The sequence below is a fragment of the Pristis pectinata genome, chromosome 3 (genome assembly GCF_009764475.1).
Source record: "Pristis pectinata isolate sPriPec2 chromosome 3, sPriPec2.1.pri, whole genome shotgun sequence".
NCBI classification, from domain to species: Eukaryota; Metazoa; Chordata; class Chondrichthyes; order Rhinopristiformes; family Pristidae; genus Pristis; species Pristis pectinata.
The window spans coordinates 72,459,811-72,486,433 of NC_067407.1; the positions used below are offsets into that span (position 1 = coordinate 72,459,811).

Sequence of the window (26,623 nt, forward strand, 5' to 3'; positions counted from 1 at the left end):
TGAAAGGGAGGAGGGTTCATTTTAAGGGATATAGCCAGGGTAAAAGGGTCAGCAGAAAGGTGATAAATATTTTTTTATATGTGGAGGAACAGGAGAACACGGGTGGGAAAAGAAAGTGGATAAAACAGCTCATTAATGTGTCTTATGATGTGCCACTTTTGTACAAGGCCCTTCCTAGCAGCAGTTTTTCCCATTGAGCATGATCTCAAGGCACTGTCTGTTACAGAAGAGGCCTTGCACATCAAACATTGCACTTAGACCTTTCATCTGCGAGCTCCTGCCATTGCAAAGAGAGGAACTGATGGAGGAAGTCAGTTGAGGACTGAAGTGAGAGGGAGAGGATGGGGAGGAGGATACAGAGAGCATTGTCTCAGGCTGGGGATCAACCATTTAGGACTAAGGTGAGAAGTTTAATTGGAATACTGTACAGGGAGTGTGGTACTATAGTGACATTGGCCTGGTAGGATCCGTAACAACTCACAAATACAAATGTACAATTAGGATTTAAGTCAAGAGGAAGTGGAATGATTGCAGATACAGTTTGAAACCAACAACATTAGATTATCTAAAAAAGTATATCTTCATTCATTCAAACTGATTTACAAGATAGATAGTCTAACTAAAAAAAATGAAATCTACAATGATTCATTGGAATTGAAAGGTTGTGCTTATGAAATTACCTGAGGGATAATTGTGGAGTAGCTTCAAAAGTACTTTGAGGTTAAAAGAAACTGTTCACTACCATAATTCCTGGTTGAATCAAAAAGGATATTTCACTTCATAAGCAAAACAATATGCAAGCTCAGTGGCTGTAGAGTAAGGCCCATTCCCAACCAAATGTTAATCACAAATAACCAGCTGGGGCATGTGAGTGGTAGGATTACTGTGCAGAGAGATGAGTGGTTTGTGCTTCTACTGCTTCACTTTCCTCAAAATAGTGGCAGGGACAACAGCCCACAACTACATGGGGTAGAACCACCTCACATGCTCATCTAGCACTGCACAGGTGGCAAAAAAAAATAACTGATGGAATATATAATTGCTGTTTTTTTTTACTAAGTTTTAAACATTTTTGTTTACTTCTACTTCAATCTGATTTTAATGTTTGGAGAATAAAATTTTTTAAAAAACGGAAATTTGCTTAACGTAAACAATTGCAAAACACTGCGTAACACCTTGGTTGCAATGGCAGATGAAATTTAATCTGGATAAGTATGAGGTGTGACACTTTGGGAGGACTAATGAGGGTAGGAAATACACAACAAATGGTAAGAGTATTGAGGAACAGAAGGACTTGACATATAAGTCCAGGAATCCCTGAAGTGGCAGCACGGCTAGATAAAGTGGTGAAGGCAGTTTACAGGATACTGGCTTTCATTAGCCAGGGCTTCGAATGTAAGAGCAGAGAGGTTATGGTACAATCTTTATAAAACATTGATCAAGCAACATCTGTGGTATTGTTCTGGTCACTGCATTAGTGGAAGGATGTGATTGCACTTGAGAGGTTGCAAAGAAGATTTGCCAGGATGTTGTCTGGGATGGAGCATTTCAGTTTTGAGGAGAGGCTGGGTTTGTTTTCCTTGAAGGGGAGGAGGCTGGGGTGGGGGGGTTCTGATTTGAAGTGTACAAAATTATTAGGAAAATCCATAGACAGAATAGATAGTAGGAAATATTTTCCCATAACAGAGGTGTCAAAAACTAAAGGAGTAGGTTTAGGGTGAGGGGAAAATGGCTTAGAGGGGATCTGAGGAAGAACTTTATTACCCAGAAGGTGGTTGGAATCTGGAACACACTGCCTGAAGGGGTGGTGGAAACAGGTAACCTCACAACATTTAAAAAGCATTTTGATGAGCACCTGAATTGTCAAGGCGTTGAAGGCTATGGATCAAGTGCTGGTCAATGGAATTCGGATAAATCGGTAATTGATGGTTGGCACAGAGATGGTGGGCTGAAGGACTTGTTTCTGTGCTAGGATTCTGAAAGGATGTGGGGGACAGAGATGTTATATGTTACATCATTAAAGGATGTGGGGGACAGAGATGTTATATATTTGTTGTATGTGGGAAATGCTGGCACGGCCATATTATTGCCCAACTATTCATTCCACTCCGAAGAAGCCAATGATGAGTGACTTTTATGAATTGGTGAGTCCTTTGTTGATAATGGTCACATAGTGGTGTTTGATAGGAAACTCTGATACTTTAAGTATGTTTCAGACAAACTGGAAGTTATCAAGCATGTAACTTATGAGTTCTCCCAAGGCAGCATGAGAGAAGTCAAGTCTAAGACAAAACCTTGGTTGGTGTAAAGTGACCTACAAATTAACAACCCAAGAGCTGGGAAGTGGGATAGTCTGAATAGTGCATTTTTTTGGCTGGCATATATACAATGGGCTGAATGGTTGCCATCTGTGCCATAAATTTCTATGATTTCTATCCAGCTTGTTTGGTCTTAACTCTTCTCAAAAATCAAAAGAACTGCTGATTGGTTTTCTTAACTTTATCAACTGTTACAAACATGGTTCAATTTGTCTATGGTCATTTCCAATAATTTTACCAAATTTGGTCAGAAACTCGAAAGCTTGACACTGCAAGGTGTGACCAAGATAAAAATTATTGGCCTAGCATCATTGCCGAAGGATCAAAAATTATTGATTTACTACTTAAGCCCTGCAATTTTACAGTTAGTGTTGATCGAGGCTTTTTCTCCTAAATTGCTTTGTTTCTACTGGGTAATTGTGTTGCTGTAATCAACAAATAACTTTGAGATGTTGTAAAATCCAGTGAATAAGTCACTACCCATAATCCCCACCCACAATGGTCTTGAGCTTCAATTTTAGGAGAACACCTTTGAGGTTAAAATAAATAAAGGTTATAGCTTTTCCCCTATAACCTTTTAAATCATCATTTCCAGTAAAGTTTATAAAATATAAACAGGGAAAAGACATAATCTAGTCAAGTTTTTGAAAATAAATGTCTAAATTGCATCAGTGTAGAAGTTCCACCCCCCCCCCCAAAAAAAAACCTGCTTCTTTAGCCCTTTCCATAAGTTCACAGAAAGTAGACTTCTACACTGGATTTTACAGTACTTCATTTTTGATGGGAAAAGAAACAAAATGTTTTGTAGTACTTTGAGAACCTATGAAGGCAATGGTTGATGTAAACTTGTACTGATGTATATAAATATTTTCTTATGTATTTACCATATTGAATAAAACATTTCATTTGAAACCAAAATATTCTAAGGAGATTTTATTAAAGTCATTTGACAAGCTAACTACTAAGAAATTAATTACATTTGAACATATCCCTATCCTTTCTAATATGTTTTGGAAGTTTGATGTAATAGATAAAACCCACATCAAGGATTATTTGAGACCTCAAGGTAACGGTTAGCGTAACACTATTACAGCGCCAGCGACCCGTGTTTAATTCCAGCCGCTGTCTGTAAGGAGTTTGTATGTTCTCCCCGTGTCTGTGTGGGTTTCCTCCGGGTGCTCCAGTTTCCTCCTACATTCCAAAGATGTACGGGTTAGGAAGTTGTGGGCATGCTATGTTGGCACCAGAAGCGTGGTGACACTTGCGGGCTGCCCCCAGAACACAATGCAAAAAAGATGCATTTCACTATGTGTTTCAATGTATATTTGACTAATAAAGATATCTTAAAGGGCAAATTACCATTACAAATTGCCCTTGTAAATTCAAGTTTTGAAATGGCTTTAGGACAAAATGCTTCTTTCAAAACGTATTCACCAAGAAAGATGTATTGAGTGATGTGGAGTAGGACTCTTTGGCAGTAGCCATTGCAAGGAACAAACCTATTTGACATCAGGGAAAGGATTGTAACACAAAAAGACACATTTCACTCTGTGTTTTGATGTACATGTGACTAATAAATATCTATCCATCTAGATATTGCAGAATACTCCGACATAAATGTATCTTTTTTTGTATTCTGCTGAATCACTGGAAGACATTTTCTCATTTTTCAACCAGTATCAGTTATATGGTGCATGGCTAGATATTGCGTAAGAAACCTAATCATAAGGAAATGTTGCCATTAGCATCCCTACTTTACTGGCAGATTTGAAGACCACTTTGCCGATCTTTCTATGGTGTTTTGAGGTGCCTGTTGTAGCCTGTCTATGGCACATATACAGGGGCCAGGGGTCACAGCAACTCAATAGACCTGGTCTAGTACCAGGTTTATGGTCTTAGTCAATAAACTTTATTTTCTGCCAAAGGCTATGCAATTGCATTGGAGGCAGGAGTGAATTGCCCTTCCTAGGAGGTGGTAAGATATGGAAAGTGATGCACATTTAACAGGATCATATCCTAGATCTAGATTGCTGGGGCAGGTTGGTGAAGGACCTGACTGTTCTAGATATTTAGTGTAAGACCCATCCTCTATGCATAGGTGATAAAAACAATAATGGGTTGGACCTCAGCCTCTACACTGCATAGAATAAATCAACGACTGAAGTCAAGGTTGTCTTGGCTCTTGAGAGGAGCCAATAAAGATGGAACAGTTTCCTATTCTTTCTCCAGAGTAACCACACCTCCAGCAACCTGAGTGAGGGCAAGTGAGAAGAGGATTGGTGCAATGGCTCAGTCTTGTTTGAACCCAGTCTACTCTAGGATCGTCTCTGCATGATTTTCCATTGGCATCATTGCCATGTTATTGGACACAGGAAAGAATCAATCAATGAAGCCTTGAAGCAATACTTTTCATCAGACGAGTCACACCAGCACACTTTTCCATTTATGAGTCATAACCACAAGTCATGTGCAGTCTGTTCTTCATCCTGACAGACAAGACTAGATGTTGATTGTTGCATTCACATATCTGTCAACCCTTTTGGAGTAAAACTTGGATCAAGACCTTTTCAATCCTTAAGAATTGCTTTCAATCCCTCTTAAAAAAAAGTTTTGTTGTTACTCAAAGCAAATTTTGAAAAATAACGTTTTTAATTAAACCAGCTTTCTTTTAAATGTTAAAATAACAAATATAATTACTAGCTTATTGTCTGAGCTGTGTTACTAGGCGAGTCCATGCAGCCCTATCAGTTCAATGGATATATTATGCAGTAAATAACAAGACTCTTACAATTCTGTGCTATTAAGTGACCTTACTGGAACAATTGGGGGTGGGGGTGTGGACAATGCTATAATTACCTTCTGAGCTAAGATTGGAGGAAATGAGCATAGCGGTAATTTAATAAAAATAAGTCCATTTTAATGATGGTGAGATTTTAGTGTTAGCAGCTCAATGGGATTTAAGGCCAGATCTTCTGGTAATAATATTAGACTGGCCTTAGAAAAATGATTCTTAATAAGAAACTGAGGGGTGATATAATTGATGTCGCTGCTGCCTCACAACCCCAGCAGCCCAGGTTGGATCTGATCTCCAGTGCTTGGTGTATGGGGTTTGTTTGTTTTTCCTGTGACTGCATGGGTTGTTCTTCCACACACCCCTTCCACACCCCTTCCGCACCCCCCCCCCCCCCATCCCTGCTCCAGTTTCCTCCCACCCCATTGATGTTCTGATTGGTAGGTTAATTGGCTACCATAAATTACGGCTGCTGTAGGGGGATGGGAGGGGAGTCAGAGGGGAGTTAACGGGATCTGAAAAACAATAGGTTACAGGAAATTAAGTGGGAGGATGAGTGCTCAGAGCCAGCATGGACTCAATGGTCTCCTATAAGAATAATAAAGGACAGAAGAAGCAGAAGCAAGTCTGGGCAATTCAACCCCTCTACCATTCGTACCTGATCTTTTTTCCTCAGTCTCACTTTCCTGCACTAATCCCATTCCCCTTCATATCTAAAACTCAATTGATCTCTGTCTTGAATATACCTAAGGACTAAGACTCCACAGAAAAAAGAGATTCACTCACCCCTGGGTGAAGAAATTTCTTCTCACTCTGTCCTAATTGAGTGAATCCTTATTATGAGAATGTGACTCTGCTCCATGAGAATTTAGTACATTTAAAAATTATCATGGGGTTCTATGGAGTGAAAATGCTTTAAAAACTAGGAGGCAAATATAGTAGCTGACAAATCCCATCTGATTACTATGTGGTGCTTCCACACAGTGTGCCTGGGGTGAAAAACAGAGATGCATTTAAGGTGAAGCAAGACAAGCTCATAAGAAAGAAATGAAGGCTTTGCAGATCCAGTTAGTGACAAGAGGGAAGCAAAGACACATGAGTCAACTAACACAGGTGGTCCGCAATTTCTATTTGCAGACATGAGAGACTGCAGATGCTGGAATATGAAGCAACTCTGCTGGAGGAACTCAGTGGATTGAGCAGCATCTGTGGGGGGGGGGGGGGGGTGGGAAGGAATTATGAAAGGTCCTGATGCAGTGTTTCGACCTGAATTGTTGACAATTCCTCCCCTCACCCCCTCCCCTCCCCCCACCAGATGTTCCTAGACCTGCTGAGTTCCTCTAGCAAAATGGAATAGCTTGGATCCTTGCTGCAGCCAAACTGGAAATGGAGTAAGATGGGACAAGATGGTGGCGGGAACAAGTTGCCAGGAAGGACATGTGACTGTGGTAGCAAGTCTGGGTGAGCACATGGTCAAAGAGCATGACAGCACCAGAGGTCACAGAGGGGGAGCAGTAAGAGAGTCTCACAGAAGTTCTGTCAAAGAGAGGACGAAAACTATCACCTGACCCACCTACCATCTGCCAGCTCTTGCTCCACCCCTTCCCTTCACCTTTATATACTGGCTATCAGTATTTTTCAATCCAGGTGAGGGGGCTCGACCCAAAACATCAACTGTCCATTTCCCTCCATAGATGCTGCCTGATCCGCTGAGTTTCCCCCAGTGCTTTGTGTGTTGCTCCGGAATTCCTCCAGCAGACTGTTTGTTGTTAAAATTTCTATATCCTTGGACTGAGTCTCCACAGCTCTACTGAGTGGAGAATTCCAAAGGTTCACTACTCTCTCGGAGAAAAAAACTTTTTCTCATCTCTGCCTTGAATGGCTAAGGTCTTATTCTGTGGCTGTGATCCCTGGTTCTAGACGTCCTACCAGGGGAAACATCATAAGACAATAGGTGCAGGAGTAGGCCATTTGGCCCCTCAAGTCTGCCCCACCATTCAAACCGGGTCTCACCTCCTCCTCTGCACCAGTTCCCCACAGCCTTCAATTCCCCGATATCTCCCTACACCCACCCTGTCCCGTCCCATAAAAATGTATGTTTCTGCTCTGTTTGCACTTTCAGTAGTACATCCCGGCATTTATCTGCCAGGATGGTGCAACTCCAACCTTGTGCAGCCAAACGACTCTCCCCACACCGAGGCCTCCTCTCGTCCCGGGACCACTACCGTCGTCATGGCAACAGGAGGGCGCTTCCCCTGCCGCCGGGAGGGACGATGTGGCGCCGTGACGTCAGCAAGTGACGCTAGCACGTCGCTGTGCGTTGTCGGAGCTCTGGGCCGCTGTTTCCAGCCCGGGAGGCGGCGGGGAGCCGAGGCCGACATGGCGACCAGTTACTCGCCCAAAGATGACGACGTGCACCAGCACAAGAGCCGGAAACCTGACAACACGGCGTTCAAGCAACAGCGCCTGCCCGCCTGGCAGCCCATCCTGACGGCCGGCACCGTGCTGCCCGCCTTCTTCATCATCGGCCTGGTCTTCATCCCCATTGGCATCGGCCTCTTCGTCACCTCCAATAACATCAAGGAGCTGGAGGTGCGGCTGCGGCGGCGTTTCGACTGGGCCTGGGCCGGGAACGGGGGGGCAGCCACCCGGGACCGGAGCCCGAGGCCTAGGATCGCGACCCGGGACCGGAGCCCGAGGCCTAGGATCGCGACCCGGGACCGGAGCCCGAGGCCTAAGAGCGGGACCCGGGACCGGATCCCGGGGCCTGGGATCGGGACCCGGGACCCGGGACCGGAGCCCGCCGAAACCCTAGAGCGGCGAGCCAAACCTGAGGTTTGGGGCCGCAACCGGCGAGCGGAGCGGAGCCTGGGGCGGGCAAGGAAGGATTTCACTTTCCCTGGGGTTATTGGTCAGGCCGAGTGAAGACGCCGGCGGATGTTTAGGGTGTTTTCCTGGAAGTCAAGTTTTAATGTATTCATGGAGGTGCCCGCGGTCAATTCGCCGTGAAGTCCGATGTTGCATCTTGCGGAGCGGGGAGGCTCGGCCACCCGCCCTCCCTCTCAGGCCGTGCAAGCGGCCCAGGGCGAGATGGCGGCACTGTTCTGACAGCCTTGAGATGCCTTCATTTGAAAGGCGGAGCTGTCATGTTAGAGTTTGAGGACGTCCTTTTGTCTGATAATCTAACAGACCAGATGCTCATTGAAATGTATAATTTGATCCCAGCTTTTGATGAGTAATTTTAACCTATCCCGGATTGGGTTTTATTTATGTAGAGATTAATGTCAGTACACTACATATTGAAGGATTGATTGTAAACATTTAGAGCCTGCATTAGGAAAGCTATGATTTATCTCTTTTTTCAATATAATTTTATATATCATTTGGGAAGATGTTTCCTTTTTCGCGGATTTATTGACTTGCCATTAAATAACAACAATCGGCATCAGAAGGCTCACTCGCTCTGTCTGATCGGCAGTGCTACTTACCCAGTGTTTGGATATGATTCAAATGGAAGATTGCGATAAGTATAAGAATCCTGCTGTCTCTAACGTAAAATATTAAGGTGGAGGTATCAGTAACTATTAGCCCTTTATAGGAAAAAGGTACAGTTTTAGTGTCATAATTAGGCAAAAACGATGCTAATAGCCTATTTGCCCTGGAATTTTCTGACCTGAGTGCTATATGGTGCAAGTTAAAGGAAGAGGAAAAATAGTCTCCTGTAACACAAAAATGGTTCAATTCAGATGCAGCTACTTCAGAGGGCTTCACTGTCATGTAAGGTAATTTGGAAATAATTCCATCAAAATGTATACCTTGAAAGACTCAAGTCTTTTGATTCATAAGGCACAAGATTGCTCATCTTACCGGCTCAGAACTCTTGAATTATTAAATTTGAATTCTTCATTATTAAATCAGAGAAAAAAAATCTTTTCTCTTTTTTTTAACCCTCCTTTTGTTCTCTTATCTGTTTTGAAATTATACATTCAAACTCTGAAACACTTTGGTTGCATATCTTGATTGGAAGAGCAGCTTTGAAGTAATTGTGTAAAATGCCAAAATTGTTTTATTCAATCTTTTACTACTTATGCACTCATCTTATTACTGTTTAGATTTTCCAGTGTTCTTTAATTTTCAAATGTATGATGGTGTGTCTTTCTCAAGTTTCCCATGCTGTTTTGTTTTTCTTAAAAATTACATTGTATGGCTCAGGCTTGGAATAATTCAAAAATGCAGATGGAAAAATTTGAATTTTGGGACTTTGTACCAAACAAAAGGCAAAAAATCTCAAACTCAATGCAACAGTCTATTTATTTTTGTATAACAGGAGAAGTTTACTGATGGTCAGACAAAATAAATATTGGTAGGCAGCAGAAGAAATCTTTTCCCCAGATTGATAAATTTCTCCACATACTATGACTAATATAGAACTATGACTGATAGAAATTCTGAGAATGATTATTTTCATAAAGATTTGCTTAAAAAAAGAGCACAAAACCACCAATGCCCAAATTTAAGTTATAATTTGATGTAACAACCACTTTAAAAACAGACATTGTGACACAGCCCTAAAACTACTAATACTCTGCATGGCGGATACTACATTAACCATCTGAACTTGCTATTAAAAATATGGACTCTGGATACTGTTTGTAAGAGCTAGGATTGATGGGGATTTAAAAAAAAACAAAGGGTTTAGGTGATTTTTAAAGCACAAAATCAGTGTCCTTTATAACTGGTTGCCTTTACAATAAATGTTATATTGACAGTTAAAACACTATTTTAATTACCAGGGTGTGCAGAAAAGCTTGGAATACTTTCATGACTGAATTCAAATACTAGTTTAAAAAAAATGGAATGGCTTGTTTATTTTCAGTGTCCAAGTCCAGTTGTGCATCTGAAATTTACCTTTTGATTCATTTATAAGGATGTTGATTTAGTTAGCTGTGCTAACAAATTCTTAAGATAAACACCCCCCCATCAAAGATTTATGTTAAATGTTGAATTACAGTTAAATTGAATTTGAAAATAATTTTAGAAAGGTTTGCTGCAAAGTTTCAAAGGAATTGAAAAGTTAAAATTTTATCATGCGAGTTAGTTGAGGGCACCTTGGTTATTCAAGGGCATGTTCTTCAGAAGTGCTAATAAATACAGTATTGAAGAAAAATGCAATTTTAGAATTGTATTTTCACTGTATTACACTAATGTTAGAAGATGGCTCACTTTTGTCAAATAACTCAGTACGTTACAGTCCATTAACGCTAATAATTTTATCAACCTTTTCTTTCCACGCAATTAAAGTTTGGTCTGTACTTATTCCGTATACTTGCTTTTGGATCCATGCTTGACACTGCTCATTCAGTATCATGCTCAGGGTACCCTTCCTGTTTAACTTGTACAATCATGTCATATGTATAAAATTTCTAGAAGAGTAATGCATTATCTGCATTTTCTGACTAATAGGTTACTAGCCATTTGGCTGGATTTGGTGGAGTTTTGTGACATTTTTTAGTTGAAGTTGCTGAAAGAATTTAGGGAAGATCCAAAGTTTGCACATAGGCCACCTTAAATGATTCTGCCATGAAAGAGGAATTATCAAAAACAGTCCCATTTTCTTTTTGAAGTTTAAGAACTGTTGATATGGTAAATGAGAAAGGAATCATATCAAGTTCCCCAGCTTTCTGTAGCCTATAAATTTCATTCAGTAGCTGGGCTTTTATGGAAGACAACAATTGACTTGGCACACATTTTGGAAACATGGTGGGTGCATTTGGATGATGGAGCAGAATTATTGTGTTAATACCAGAAAAGCAGATGGATTAACTGGTCTGCTGAGACTAGTTAATTGCTGCCAGTGCAACACAAATGAGAAAATAAATTTGCTAAGGACAGGGACCTTGTTGATGTAGGTACAAACATTATTACTATTCTCAAATATTTTGTTTCCATGAGAAATCTAGTAAGTAAATAGAAGCTCATTCTGCTGAGAAATCGTGCCTATCTCTTAAGCTGTTATATTTCAGAGAATAACATTTTGAATACTAGGCTAAAGCTTCCTAATGGAATGAAACCAATATACTATGTCATGAAGTAAAAACCTACAGCAGGGCAGGCAGCTTCTGTAGAAAGAGAAACCAATTTGACATTTCTGGTCAAAGGCTATTTGTCAGAGAGTTTTCGACCTGAAACGTTAACTCTGTTTCTCTATCCACAGATGTGCCAGACCTGCTGAGTATTTACAGCTTTTTCTGTTTTATTTCAGGTTTCCAGCACCTGCATTTTTGTTTTGATTTTCATAACACTATTTCATCTTCTATGTTATCATCATCTATGTTATCAAAGGCTACACTCTATCAATACTAATTCTTTTGCTGTATGTTGTAATTAAAGGCCTGGTAATGTGTGTAAGCTTCTCATGATATTAAAATGTAAATGCTATTATGCCATTGTTTGGTATTTTGCCCCACAGAAATGTGCTGTACAAAACATCTGTGATGGATGTTCACCATTGCAATAAACATCAAGCCTCAAATGCCTTTGTGTAACAAATCATTTGCTTTCTGAGGCAGTTTTGAAGTCTTGGTTCTGAAAGCACTTTTCAGACTTTGGAACTGCCCCCAGTCTGTAAGTGGTGTTTCAGACATTGTGCTTGGCCATTCTTTACACTAACAAACTTTCTTTAAATTTCACCAGATTGACTACACAGGCACCGAGCCAGACTCTCCTTGTCATAAATGTGCTGTGAATGGCACATGGAACACTACATGTGAATGTGTTGTCCCCTTCCAGCTGGAGCAACCATACGAGGTGTGAATTTATTACTTACACATAAATGCTCGCTTTTGAGGATATGGCTTGCGTAGCCAGAGTTCACTATCCGCTATGATGTTGCAGGGAGACAGGCAGCTGCTGCTCCACACAGCTGCTCCATGATGTGTGTTGTGTCTGCATAAAAGTTATAATGCCACCTTTGTTCTATGTCACTTGTGTTGTTATGCTGTTTGAAGTACCCTGGCACCTACTATTCCACATGAGAGCTTCAATTTCTACGTGCCAGTAACTGTTGCCATGAAGACAGCAGCAGGCCTGTGGTGAGAGAAGAGTGCTTAAACTTTATTTTGGGCATATAGTTTTTTCAGTAGCTTTCAGACTAGCTTCTCCTCCTTGATTTATTTTGCATAATTGGATGCCAGATCAGCTGCAGATTGAGCATTGCAGTGAATGCCTTGTCCTTTCTTATTTATTTATTACAACACCAGAGCCTATGTTGGCTCTCTGCAGCGTGGCCCCATTCCCCTCTTATTTCTATGTAGCCCTACAACCTACCTTCTCTTGTATGTTCATCAAATCCAATTTTTGTTTATCATATGATTACATTAGGAGTATTGTAAGTAGATAATTAACCTGCCAGAATGTCTTCAGGATATGGGGAGGAAACCAGAGGACCCAGGGGAAACTTTCACAGTCGCAGGGAGAACATGCAAATTCCATACAGACAGCACCTAAGGTCAGGATCAAAGCTGGGTCCCTGCTGTGAGGCAGTAGTGCTAACTGCTGTGCCACCATGCAGCCGTTCTAAGAGCCTGCCAACTACTTTTGTAGCTGGTTTATATGTAAAGAATCAGTTTTTAAGTGGGATATCCACAGAAGTTCAAGCCTCCAACCCCATCGAACTGTACACCTAAAGAATTGATGGCTTCTGGGCTGGAGAAGAGATGTTAAGTTATCAGTGTCATTTTGGCAGTAAATTAAGTATATCTTTCCTTATGCCTTTGTGATACCAATGGAGCCAGATTTGAAATATATTAAAGGCAAGTTTGGACAAACAGGTCCTCAAGGCAGCATTGATGGTGGACCTAGTACAGAGCTAAGAGAGACAGGCAAAGTTGATTTTGTATTAATTGAAACAGACTGGGAGCCATTAATGACGTAGAATGTAAGCAGAATATTTAAGTTAAAGGTGAAGCACAGATTAGAGGTCACCGGCTAACACTTAATGCAGTTCAAATAAAACGAAATACTCAAAAGCACCAGATTGATTCCCCTGCTGAGGATGGGATGGTAGAACGAAGGAAAGTATGTTTGTGGAAGGTGACTAAACTATGGTTACTCATTCAGTGGAAAAGTTCAGAGCATCCATGCCCTCCAGGTTGGTTTTGAACTAATTTTGGCACAGAGAATAAGATGGTAAAACTTGATATAGTTCAGGGACATCTAGGGCCTGATATTGAGATTGGGAGTACCCAGTTGTATTTGAATTTACTTCCTTCACTTTTAAGGGAATGGCAACTTTTGGAGATGGCGATTATTTTATGTGAAGTGCACATCCAAGATCTGATGAAGGAATACGTTAGCACCAGCATGATGATGGTTATTAGGTAGCTAGAAACTGACATTTCTAAGAAATATCCCTGCACCTGTTAACTCAGCATTAGAGGTCATCAAGAGTCCATTTTATTGAGATTTTTCAGAATAGTAAGCAAGTATGTATAGGAGACCAAGAGTTTTCTTTGATAAAGGCTATTATTTATTTGGAAAGAAACACAAATGGGTGATATGCTTAAGCTCACTAATATACTGTGACAGAGCTTCACATTTGTCTTTTGATTAGCTTTGTACCTATACAAGTTGAAGCCCATAAATCGTCTCAATATAACATATTTTATCAGTCACTTCCTCTGAACGAGCAGAAGTGTTTACATATACCTATTTACCCAATTAAAATGGATTAATTTCCCTTAATGGTGAGTTACATTAGAAAGCTTCCATGTAGTCTTTGTTAAATATTTTTATAGTTTTCCTTTTAATATCTAAGTGAAGAAATTCTTTCATTTATTATATTTTGCAGGGAAATGTTTTCATGTATTATGGATTATCAAATTTCTACCAGAACCACAGGCGATACGTCAAATCAAGAGATGACAGTCAGCTTAATGGAGATAAGGCCTCCTTAACTGTAAGCTAAGTGGAATTGGATTTAGAAAATACTATTACAAATGTGTATAGTTCATTCTCTAACAAGCATTTACCAAAGGCTAAAGTAATTCTGTAAGCATAGAGGCAGGAAATGGAATGAAAACATTGGTGCTGCATTGTATTTAAAGATTATTTTTTATCCTTTGCCTCCTCAGTGTATTATTTTACCCATTCGATTTGTTGTGTGACATTACAGAGTTCATTCATTTTGATGTATGGGTAAAGCTCTTAACTTCCCCAAACTGAAATTTATACCTTGTCATTCACAGTTCACCAATTATTTTTTGAAGTCGATTGAAAATATTAGGAGTTTAATTTGTAGGTTTTTATTGATGGTGTCAGTGGTAAGAGATGTCCTATAATACACTATAATAGTTTGTTGCTTAATCATTTTACCCTAATGCCTAGGGTCACTCTCTTTTTTAAAAAAATAAGGGGTCACACATTTAAGATGCATTTGAGGTTCAATGTTTTTCTCGGAATGACTGTTGTATGTCTCTCTATTTAGATGATTTTTAAAAAATATTTCCTTTCAAAGTTGTTAACATCATATTTTCCTACATTATCGTCTGTTTGCCAGATCTTTGCCCACTTATTCCCTCCCATGACTATACCTATGCTTCTAGATTGTCCGTTTCCATGACTTTGCAGTTAATGGAAAAATGCTGCTGTCCTGCTGATCCTAAAGCTGCACATAAAGATCTAGTGATCTCGGTGATATTATCTACATGTATTCCAATAACCTATGTTTTTAACTTTTTCTCTCTACTGCTATTTATTACAGATACCCCATTTGCCAATTTTTTTTTTAATGGTATACCCTGACAGATTTACTTCCCATTCCTCAATTTTTTTGGCTTTCTCTGTTGTCCCTTTATATCTTGTTTATTCATACGATGCTTTAATCTCCCTGTTTTATTTACACTGTCAATGTAGTTTGTTTATAATAGCAGTTATTTTCATTTGTTTATTACCCAACCTTTTACATTTCTGTTCCATAATTATTTAATCCCTGCTCATTTATGTCCTCCCTCAGTTTAGGGTGTCTTGTGCTCCTCTTTCCTGTTTTGTTTATAATTATTTGTCCTTCATTATTGTTTTGTAGACCCCACCTACCTTCATTTCTTCCACCACCCCCCCCCCCGCCCACCCCCACCTCATCACAACCCTTGGCACCAAACCATCCACCATACTTACTAATTCCTCCTTGTTTCAGCATCTGGCCCCAGTTCTTATATGAAGCAGTTGAGATTTTTGTAAATTTTAAATGCAATAGAATTACTCTATGTGATACAAGATGAAAAAGAGAATTAACTCTGAGATATCAATTTATAGCTCAATTTATGCTGTGACCTACAGTCCTGCAAATTTAAATTGCACTTTCCCCCCACCACAGGATCCCAGTAAGGAATGTGAACCATACCGCACATCTGATAGGTTACCTATTGCCCCCTGTGGAGCTATTGCAAACAGCCTTTTTAATGGTAGGTAAAAGCAAAGTACAGTAAAGTTTTGCTGTAACATCATAGAAAAAGGAAGTTCTGTAGATTGTATCTAATATGGTTAGTGTTAAAGGAACTTATAAATGTATTTCATTTTGGCTTTTATTTCTGCTTGCATGATAAAGTATAATGGTCTTTTGGCACAACATGCAAGGTTCAGGCTCATTTAGCTTGCCTACGGAAATGAACCAGTTCCTGGAATAACAAAAAGTAAGTCAGGATCCATTCCACTTGCACTTCCCTGTTACATGTTAAAGAGCAGTAAAGCAATAGCTAGTACCCATGGTGTTGAAAAACCTGACCAAGATGAGTATGCAAATATCTGAAGTAACTCAATTTTGTTCAACAGAATATTCTTTTCGTTTCAAAAGTACTGAAACCATTCTACTTTTCACTTGATTATAGTTTGTGCTGCACCAGGAAGTTGTATTTGAGCTATCCTAATCAATATTCCAACAAGTAGTAGTTTGCTTTAGGAAATGGACAGTGACATTCCAAAGATTTAACTGTTTTGGTTCATGATTCCACCTCTGAGGCTTTGCTATCAGGAAAATAAGTTTCACAGAGGTTCTCTATCTTCTAACTCTTGCTTCTATGTTATTTATTTCTCTTATTCTCACCCATTTTATTGTGTTATCTATCTATGAATGTTATTTTCAATCTTTGTCTAGCTTTAGATCAGTCTTCAGCCTCTGTCAATAAATATTACTCACATGATTAGTGTGTTTTAATTTTTTCATTAAAATACACTGGTCAAGTGAGTGTGTCCCAGCAGTTTGTTTTTGTAAGATAAAATTGGAAAGAACACATGGGATATACTCTGACCAACCTTTACTGTTATTCTAGGAGTTGACTCTCTTCTACAAGTAGATAAAATGAATCTGAATCTTGCTTTGTTTTATGGTGCAATTTATCTGAATATTCATGTCCATTATCTGTTGGAAACAATAGGTATTGAAGAAGAAATAAGAGGTGATGTATCTGGCAGAAGGGTGAACTGGAGTGTACAGGAAGTTAGGGTTAGGTGGAGAGATGCCATTTGAGAGATGCTGCAACATGCAAAGGACCACCCTGTGGACCAGTGTGTGATCTGGTTGGTAATAGAAATGGATTAAGCACTTTGCATTGGGATATCAAGCCTGGGTGGGAGAATAGAGACCTTGGACAGATTGTGGAGAAAGTAGCAAAGTAGGCATCTTGTGAAGGAAGCTAAATTGAAACTGGAGCACTTGAACACAGCAAGCCTGGGAGGTTGAAGCAGTAACACTGGGAGTCCTGAAATTGGTTTGGGAGAGAGAATCCAGGCAGGTTGAGTGAACAACTGTATAACGTAGGAATAACAGGTGGCTGCCACGGTAGTTACCCAGTCAGAAAGTTAACTAGTGATGTGATAAGCATAGACCATTACTGACATGTGATTAATTTGCATATCACAGTGCTTTACAATTTTCCAGAATAAACATGTTCAGACATATTGATCTAATTTGATTTCTCTGCTGCTATACTGAACATGTTGACTTTTTTCCCTAGTATGTTGTTGAGTTGATTTTCATTGGTTCATGAGACAAAATAAACAATGGATGTTGTTGCAACACAAAATGCTGGAGGAATTCAGCAGGTCAGACAGCATCTGTGGAGGGAAATGAACAATTGATGTTTTGGGCCAGGACCCTTCATCAGGACTGAAAAGAAAGAGGGCAGAAGCCAGAATAAAAGGGTGGAGGGAGGGGGAGGAGCACAAGCTGGCAGATGATAGGTGAATCCAGGTGAGGGGGCAAGGTAGGTAGTTGGGGATGGGTGTAAAGTGTGAATGATGTAAGAAGCTGGGAGGTGATGGGTGGAAGAGGCAAAGGGCTGAACAAGATGGAGTCTGACTGGAGAGGACAGTAGACCATGGAATAAAGGGAAGGAGGTGGGAAACCAGAGGGAGGAGGGTGTGGGTGATGGGTGGGTCGTGAGGGCAGGGGAGGGGAAAGAAGGGGTAAAGGGGCCAGAGGGATAAGCAAAAACGAGAGGAGGAGGGGGGAACGGGGAGTGGTTACTGGAAGGTAGAGAAATCGATGTTGAGGCCGTCAGGTTGGAGACTACCAAGACAGAATATGAGGTGTTGTTCCTCTAATCTGCATGTAGCCTCAACTTGGCAGTAGAGGCGGCAGTGGACAGGCATGTCAGTGTGGGAATGGGAAGTGGAATTAAAATGCTGGCTGCTGGGACATCCTGGCTGTTATGGCGGACGGAGCGAAGGTGCTCAACGAAGTGATGTTGTTGTCAATGGATGTTGCTGAAGTGTTTGAATAGCAACATCAAATCAAGCCCAATCTTTACGTTAATCCAACTGACCAACCTCCAGGAAGAGTAACTTTCCTAACCCCTTGCTGATTTATTCTTAATGTCTGGGGTTAAATTATAATGTTCCTAGCAGTTGTCAGTGTCTGAACATGGTCTCAATGATCCTCTTTAGAAGGTGTATTGTCTCGTAAGGTAAATGATATATCGAGTGGCAAGTTATTTTATCCAGTTTTCATTCACAATTTCCAAATTTCTCATCAAATAAAGCCCCAAGCTAGTATTTACTCTTGGTCCTCTCTGCAGATTGCATGATTTAACATGTTACTAAAATTCTTTGATGCTTTTATTCTGACGCAAAATAGCAGGATTGTTAATCTTAAAAGTGTTAATTTTTGCAGTATAATTCTCAGATCTTTGATTTTTCATTGTTAGATACTCTAAAGCTGTACTATGTGGACAACGGCACTGAAACAGAGATACCTTTGATCAAGAAAGGCATTGCATGGTGGACAGACAAGAATGTTAAATTCAGGAACCCAACTGGGGATTACAATTTATCTTACGTCTTTAGAGGTAATCTAACTTCAATTATCTAATGATCTGGTTCCCATAGATCACTATTGAGACATGATTTAATTTTTAATTCCACCTGCTACTGATGGGTCATCCAATTATGTGATCGGTTCAGAATGAATATTAGATTCATTCTTGATTTAATGTAAAGCTTTTTTAAATGAGTGAACATTTGATATTACTGCTCAGTTTAAGTTCTTTAGAACATTCCAGCAAAATATAAAAACTTGGTTTATAAAATTGCTTTGAATATATTTTGTGCATACAGGTGATTCCCACGTTGTGTTCATTCAGATTACAGAAATTCTCCCTTATGGAATTCACAAATCAATACCCAAAAATTTGTGAAACAATAAAATTTGCTCTTATAGAATTGATGTGGGGGTAAAAATAAATAAATACAATTTTGTTGTTTCTTTCACATTTTGTAAATTTTTATTTTTAGTCACTCAAAACATTGGGGCAATAAAATCTGGATATGATGCCATGACATCGACTGGGTTGGCAGTCACAGCTGAGCCCCTCCTTTGCCACCCCCTCTCCAGTCCGAGGACATGTGGACAGATATCTCAGAGTGCAGCGCTGCCACACTCTTCATGTGTGGGCCACTTTCTTTGACGTACTGCATTGTGGGGAGCTACAGTTGCCATGTCCTTAAAGTAATCTCTTGGCCTTTACTCCACTTCCACTAAGTCATAAAACGTTACAGCACAGTACAGGCCCCTTGGCCCACAATGTTGTGCCAATATTTTACCCTGCTCTAATATCTATCTAACCCTTCCCTCCCACATAGCCCCCATTTCTCTATCATTCATGTGTCTGTCTAAGAGTCTCTTAAATGTCCCTAATGTATCTGCCCCCACAACCTCTGCAGGCAGTGCATTCCACGCACCCACCACTCTCTGTGTAAAAAAAAAACTTACCCCTGACATCCCCCTTCTACCTTCCTCCAATCACCTTAAAATTATGTCCCCTCATGTTAGCCATTGTCGCCCTGGGAAAAAGTCTCTGACTGTCCACTCGATCTGTGCCTCTCATCATCTTGTACACCTCTATCAAGTCACCTCTCATCCTCCTCCTCTCCAAAGAGAAAAGTCCTAGCTCACTCAATCTATCCTCAAGGAGGTTACCAAGTAGGTCGATGATGGAAAGACAGTGTACGTTGTCTACATAGACTTTAGCAAGGCCTCTGACAAAATCCCGCATAGGAGGCTGGTCTGGAAGGTTAAGTTGCTTTGCATTCAGGATGAAGTAGTCAATTGGATTCAACATTTCATCATACTTTAACCCATTACTCCATGGGCTCCTTTTACATCACTTTAGTCCCATGAATCCTGATCCTCGAATCCCATCGCTTTCCCTGATATCCCCACTTCCTAAACCCTTTCCTAATCCATGTGCCTTGTGTGTCAGAGAAAATGCCCCACAGATGAAGAGCACAACTGCACTGCACTCTGAGACATTTGTTCACATGTCCTTGTATTGGAGAGGGAGTGGCAATGGAGGGACTTGGCTGTGACTGCCAACCTAATTGATGCGGTGACATCATATCTAAATCTCATTGCCCCACAGTACTGAGTGACTAAAATTAAGAATTGACAAAGTGTGCTGCTTGTTTTGCACGAGCCTTGTCTATCCCCCGAGTCTAATATTGGCTTCAGCTGTTAAATAATGGCAGTAGATTGCTTTGTCATCACTGACAAAATGGCTAAATGTGAGGAAAAACATCCCATAGGAATGCATTTCCACTTATAACATGAAATTCAATGGGGAAAAGGGGTTTTGTGTTATAGACAAAACACAACCCCTCTGTAATGTGGTGGTCACCTGTAATTTAAAAATTGCAGCTGTAATTGGGTGGTACAGTGGGCAAGCGCATTCTTTTACAGTTGGAAGATAAATATGCTAAATTTCTAAAATTTAAAAACCAAACATGAGAAAGGTGTAGGTGAGGCATTATTTGTGGAGGAAGAAACAGAGTTAATGTTTGAGGGCAACCATATTGAGACAAATTAAATTTTTTTTTGTGTTATTAATATATGGAACAAGCTTTCCACTCAAAGATACAGAAATCCTGAAATCTTTTACAAAACTAAACAAATTTTCAGAAATGTAATAAATTAGATTATGTTAAAAGGATTTCTTCATTGACAGCTGTCTTAAGCTTTTTAATTCAAAATTTGCTTGAGGAAACTTTAAAATGTTTCCTATTCCTTGAGTAGAAATGATCAAGTTCAATATAGTATAACTGCTGAAATAAAACAATATAACATTCTGGAATTATAGGTACTACAAAACCTGTGAACTGGCCTAAACCAGTGTATGAACTGGATCCAGAGGAAAAGGACAACAATGGATTCATTAATGAAGATTTCATAGTGTGGATGCGCACTGCAGCTTTGCCCACTTTCCGCAAGCTGTACAGGCTTATTGAAAAAAAGGATTCATTTGCGCCTACACTACAACATGGAAATTATACTCTGCACGTTACCTACAGTATCCTTCAGTCTGGATTAACAATGTTTTTAGCTTTAATGTTCAATTTTTCCCTTTAGTCCATCATGGTTTACTAGAATTAAGTAACATTCTTTTGCGTTGTGAACTTTTACAGAATTGTTTCTGGTGCCTTTTTGTTATTAAATAGTGGTCTTTGCTGTCTTTCATTTCACTTTTTATTGCATCAAATTGATAAATGGGATAATAAGGGAATAGGAAAGTTGTACCAAAAATTATTGGCCAAATTAACAGTTCCAACAATGAAAAGTGAAACTCAAAAAGATGCTAGGGTGAGTTCCTGATCAAATTTGGCAATTCAGTCTGGCTTTTTGACCAAACATATGTTGAATTACGATAGCCACATCCATTGAGGTTAATGGTGATTAAGACTTAACCTCATTTTGAGGGCAATTCTACCCCATTAATACCAGGCATGACACATTTAAAATCAACTACATTGTCACGTGCTATTTATTCCAAAAGTGTTAGTACAATACATTAAGGTGAAAAAGGTTTTGTTCCTTTTCCCAAGGCTTTGAATCTTTTAAGATATTCTCAAAGTAATCTAAGACTTTTCATTGTAATGATGATTATTGTTGTAAGTTCGGATTGATCTGGAAAATAATTAAGTATTGACTGGCATGTAATGTAAGCCCACTTTATTGAACAGCTTCAATTCAGTAAATCTTTCTGGAGTCTGTGACAGGGAATGGAGAAACCTTTTGAGAGGTGCATCTCCATTTGATTTTCTGCTCATCTTTGCTGACTTGCTACAAAAGGTAGGTCACTAGGGAGTGTAATGGAACAGAGGGACCTAGGAGTACAAATGCATAGTTTGTTGAAAGAAGTGTCACAGTTAAACAGTGTGGTGAAAAAGTCATTTAGCCTGCTGACCTTCATCAGTCAGAGCAATGAGATTGGAGTTGTATAAGTTGTTGGTGAGTCCACATTTGGAGTACTGTGTACAGTTTTAGTCACCCTGTTATAAGAAAGACGATTAAACTGGAAAGAGTGCAGAAAAGATTTACGAGGATGTTGCCAGGACTAGAGGACCTGAGTTGATGGGAGAGGTTGGCCAGGCTGGGTCTTTATTCCTTAGAGGGTAGGAGAATGAGGGGTCACCTTATAGAGGTTTATAAATTCATGAAGGGCATAGATAAGATGGATGGTAGCAGTCTTTCCCTAGGATAGGGAAGTCCAGAACTAGGGGGCATAGATTTTGGGTGAGAGGGGAAAGAGTTAAAAGGGACCTGAGGGGCAACTTTTTCTCGCAGAGGGTGGTGAATATATGGAATGAATATGGTGAATATGCCAGAGGAAGTGGTTGAGGCAGGTACAATAATATCATTTAAGAAGCACTTGGATAGGTACATGCAGGGGTGGGGCTTAAGAGGGATATGGGCTGAATGCAGTAAGTTAGGACTAGATGGGTGGACACCATGGTCGGCATGGACTCATTGGGCTGAAAGGCCTGTATCGCTCTGACTCTAAAAGAAATCCTGTAAGTAAGCTTGTGCGTAGAATGCACTTTTCCTAGTCTGAACTTTGGCTTGTGAATGTAGTTAGAGTGTCAGGTGCACTGCCTGTGTTAGATTACAATGAGAGAATTGTAAAGGTTATCACTATACACACCCTGATCATAATTCTTAAATAGTGCAACTATATCCAGAGAATAAGTACAACTGTTTCAAAAGACTATCATAATTATTCAGAGGACAGATAAGGTGTGATTCTTGTATCATCAGATGGAATTAGAACATAATAATGAAATTGATTTAAGAAAAAACATGGAATGGGACAGGCTGCATAGATATTCAAAGTGCTGCCATCTTGTGTGGTCACTGCTTTGATTCCACATCTGTGCTGTGACGGCTGACCTATTGAGGAGTTGCAGTTTATCTCGACCAGGCTTCTCTTTCACCGTATTGATCAATTATCAGTTTTGTTGGTACTGAGTGAAGGTAGGATTAACTTCTGATTTGATGCCAAATTCAAGTAGCTAGAATGGCATACTTCATCTATACTGCACAGAGCTGAGTGTACAGTATAGAAAGCTGAGCAGTTGCCAGTGTTTGATCATCATAGAAGTCTGTGACACAGAATAGTATAAAGCATGGAATTCTTAAAATTCTGTTTTTGTCTAGGGGATTTTCAGTATGCAACAATAAGCTGAACAGATTTTTTGACATTGGCAGCTTTAAGAATACCTCAAATTAGGTGAATACTTAATGTTAAAGAGATGAAAATGTAAAGTTAAATGCAATGTAGTCTTCCTATACCATGTTCAGATTATCCAGTCGATAGCTTTCATGGCCGAAAAAGAATGATCTTGAGCACCATTTCTTGGATGGGAGGAAAGAATCCATTCCTGGGGATTGCTTACATCACTGTTGGTTCCATCTGCTTCTTTCTGGGAGTTGTACTACTGATCATCCACCACAAATATGGAAACCGCAACACCAGCACTGAGATTACTAATTAGTATTTTTTCGCAACAGAGTAATTGCATGTGCAGCAGTCGAGTTTCTAAGGTGTGATGAAGCCTTAGAAAACTAAGCAGGCAATTTGACTCTTGACTTCAGTGCATTGTCAGTATCTGATCTCTTCCCAAATGTGCTCAGAATCTTTTCATTTGCAAGTGAAACCTTGTAGTACAGAATCGCTTGATCACTTTTCTTACAATTTAAGCTAATAACTATAACTTAAATTCTGTGTATATGGATGTTAATATTTTTGAAATTATAAAATACTTTTAATGTTTCTTGAAGACTGGTTAAAATTAAATGCATCCTTGATTTTATTTGCCAAGTAAAAATGAAATATGAAACGTGGATGGTAAGCCAAGGATATAGACAGGTTATTTTCTGTGCATCTGAAGATTACTCTTTGCTGCCTCCTTGCTCTCCAGCATTAATGAACTGTGGCCCACTCATGTTCATCCTTAGCTTACTTAGCTTACATATCAGTGCTCAAATGCATAAATAATTGTCAATGTCTTGGTAGTTCCTGCAGAGAATTTTTCTCCTTGTGAAAATCTGCAATCATTTTGCTTACTGTCCTTACCCAGTGTACTCGCATTACATTTAAGAATAAGCCACTAATTGAACATTGAAGTTTGAGGTCTGATATGGAATGGATTTAATTTTCCAATGCAAAATGTAACAGAATGAGATTGGTACAGTAGGAAGCAGATTCAATTTATTCTGATTTTCAGGATAGAGAAAAACTTTCTGCTGAAGAAGAACTAAGGGTTTCAGGAACCAAAGTACTTCCTTAACAGTTGTAACTTGCAGTCTGTTGTTATACTTCGCTATTACAGAGTACTTTGGGGAATAAGTTTGTCTCCTTTTAGAGAATATCATTGGAGAGTGAATATAAACTAATTTGGTAGCCAGTTGTAAGTTTTACCAGTTGTAATGTGTCGTTTTTGAATGTATATCACATTATTAATCTGGTGTGCTTGCATTGTTTGTGCTGGACATTTATTTTGTGCAGATTTTGTATCTTTTTAGTAAGTTAATCTGCTTTCCACTTCCTCAGTTTCTCATTGGTCAACATTAAATGTGGAACTTTTTGTGCAGGTGGTGAAATACATATGAGATACTTAAGGATGTACATGACACACCACAGGATAAATCAGCCAAGCAAATTTGATTCAGAGTACAGCCCCATCTGCTGTTGGAAAAATGCATGTGTAATATGAATGTAATTAAAGATTATTTATCACACTTCTGAACAGGACTGCATTTTGTTTTTAAATAATAGTGATGTAGGAGCCTCCTTTGGTTTAAGGACCTTGTCAAACTCATTTTTATGGCATGGCCGTTATGCCTCTTTTTAAAAACCTTTTTCTTATTCCATGTTGTTGGTTTCTATGGGAAAGTTGGAAAATAATTACTGTTCTTTACGTGTTCAAGACATTTAATCCATTCTATACTTCAGTACAAAAGTGTGGCCAAACTGGCTTTCACTGTCCACCTACTCCTTTTTGAAATTAATCAGCCTGGTCTACTCCATAGAGTGCACGTGATCCCCCATGATCAGGGGTTGGAAACTCTTATTTGAGCAATGCTGTACTCATTTTGAGTAGGCAATATGTTTGTTCTGTTAAAATAAAGTGCAATTGCAATTCACGTTCACATTTTATGCTGGCCTGGCATTACTCAGTCATGGTATTTAATTATCATGCCAACAGGGTTGTGGCACAGTTATTTACTCTATGTCCCAATAATTCTTACAAAGAAAGAACTTAATGCTTTTTTTTAAAGCAGTACAGTCATATTAGTGAATGGACATTCTGTACTGTGGTTTGAACTACAATTCTCATTCTGGTCTGACGAAGATTCTTAGACTAGAGACATTAACTTTAATTCTCTTTCTACAGATGCTGTCTGATTGCTAAGTGTTTCTAGCATGTTCTGGTTTAATTTCAAATTTCTTTCTTAAGCAGTTTTTCTGATTTTCTACTCCTATTAAAGGTTCTGTTTACTAAGTTACCATGTAGCTGAGCTGTACAGACCAGTGCAAGACTTAGTCCCCAGTTTAAGAATTTGTTGATCTCAGCCGGGCAAGTTCTATGTTCTGAATTGGTCTCAGCATGCTATGGTTAGAGAAGAGGAAAGTTTTAGCAATATTTCGTATCCAGTTGCTTCTGTATCCCTCTTCAGATATGTACATGTACAAATATATAGGGAGAAGTACAGTTGAGTGTGATTGAAAGTTGCTTTCATAATCAATGTAATGTTCATCTGACCCACCATTCCAATATTTTAACAATAAATGACTGTAGCAAAATTCTGTAGGTTCTAGAATTGTCCACACAGATTAGAAAATGCAAGTCCATTAAGAAAGAGGGTAGGGGAATTGGATAGATATACGGACGGGAGAGGTCTGGAGGGTTATGGACCGAGTGCAGGTCAATGGGACTAGCAGAATAAAGTTTCAGCACAGACTAGAAGGGTCGAATGGCCTGCTTTCTGTGCTGTAGTGTTCTATGGATTGTCACAGGAATCAGCTCTGGGGCTCCAGCTAATGACAATATATACCAATGAATTGGATGAAGGGACTAAGTGTAATATGTCCCAATTTGCTGATGATACAAAGCTGGATGGCACTATGAGTTGTGAGGAGTGAATTGTCAAACACATGGCAAATGGAATTTAATGTGGAGAATTGTGTAGTCATCCATTTGATAGAAAAGCTATATTTGTTTAAAGTGGTGAGAGATTGAAAGTGTTGGTATTTGAGTGACCTCATCATTAAAGGTTAACATCCAAAAACAACCAGCATTTAGGTGGGTAAACAGTTAGTTTTTGTCGCAAGGGGATTCAAGTACAAGAGTTTGGATATCTTACTGCAATTATCTATGGCCCTGGTGAAACTGTACCTGGAATATTGTGCACAGGTTTGGTCTCCCTACCAAAGGAAGGATATGCTTGCAATAGAGTGCAACAAAGGTTCACCACTTTGATTGCTGGCATGGGAGGATTCTCCTTTGAGGAGAGATTAAATGGACTGGCCTTGCATACTCCAGAGTTTAGAAGAATGTGAGGTAGGCTCAGTGAAACTTAAAACTCTAACAGGGATTAATGCAGGAATGACTGCCTCTGCAGTCACAGCCCTTGGTCAGCCCACACTTGAGCTTACCTGATCTAGGCATTTGCTGGCTCAAAGCTTCC

General features: G+C 39.6%; 1 protein-coding gene across 1 annotated transcript; it reads left to right on the forward strand.

The window, feature by feature from the left end:
• The first annotated feature begins 7,402 nt into the window (after nucleotides 1-7,402).
• LOC127568195 (cell cycle control protein 50A-like) lies at nucleotides 7,403-24,673 on the forward strand. Its single transcript, XM_052011667.1, has 7 exons — nucleotides 7,403-7,701; nucleotides 11,803-11,916; nucleotides 13,958-14,065; nucleotides 15,482-15,569; nucleotides 18,309-18,449; nucleotides 20,736-20,945; nucleotides 23,234-24,673. Exons 1-7 carry the CDS (start codon nucleotides 7,489-7,491, stop codon nucleotides 23,425-23,427), a joined length of 1,068 nt encoding a protein of 355 aa, XP_051867627.1. The 5' UTR covers nucleotides 7,403-7,488; the 3' UTR covers nucleotides 23,428-24,673.
• Nucleotides 24,674-26,623: the final 1,950 nt, after the last annotated feature.

Coding starts and splice junctions, on each gene's coding strand:
- LOC127568195 (XM_052011667.1), top strand. CDS start 7,489: ATGGCGACCAGTTACTCGCCCAAAGATGACGACGTGCACCAGCACAAG. Junction 11,917..13,957: donor AGCTGGAGCAACCATACGAG/GTGTGAATTTAT, acceptor TATATTTTGCAG/GGAAATGTTTTCATGTATTA. Junction 18,450..20,735: donor TTTATCTTACGTCTTTAGAG/GTAATCTAACTT, acceptor CTGGAATTATAG/GTACTACAAAACCTGTGAAC.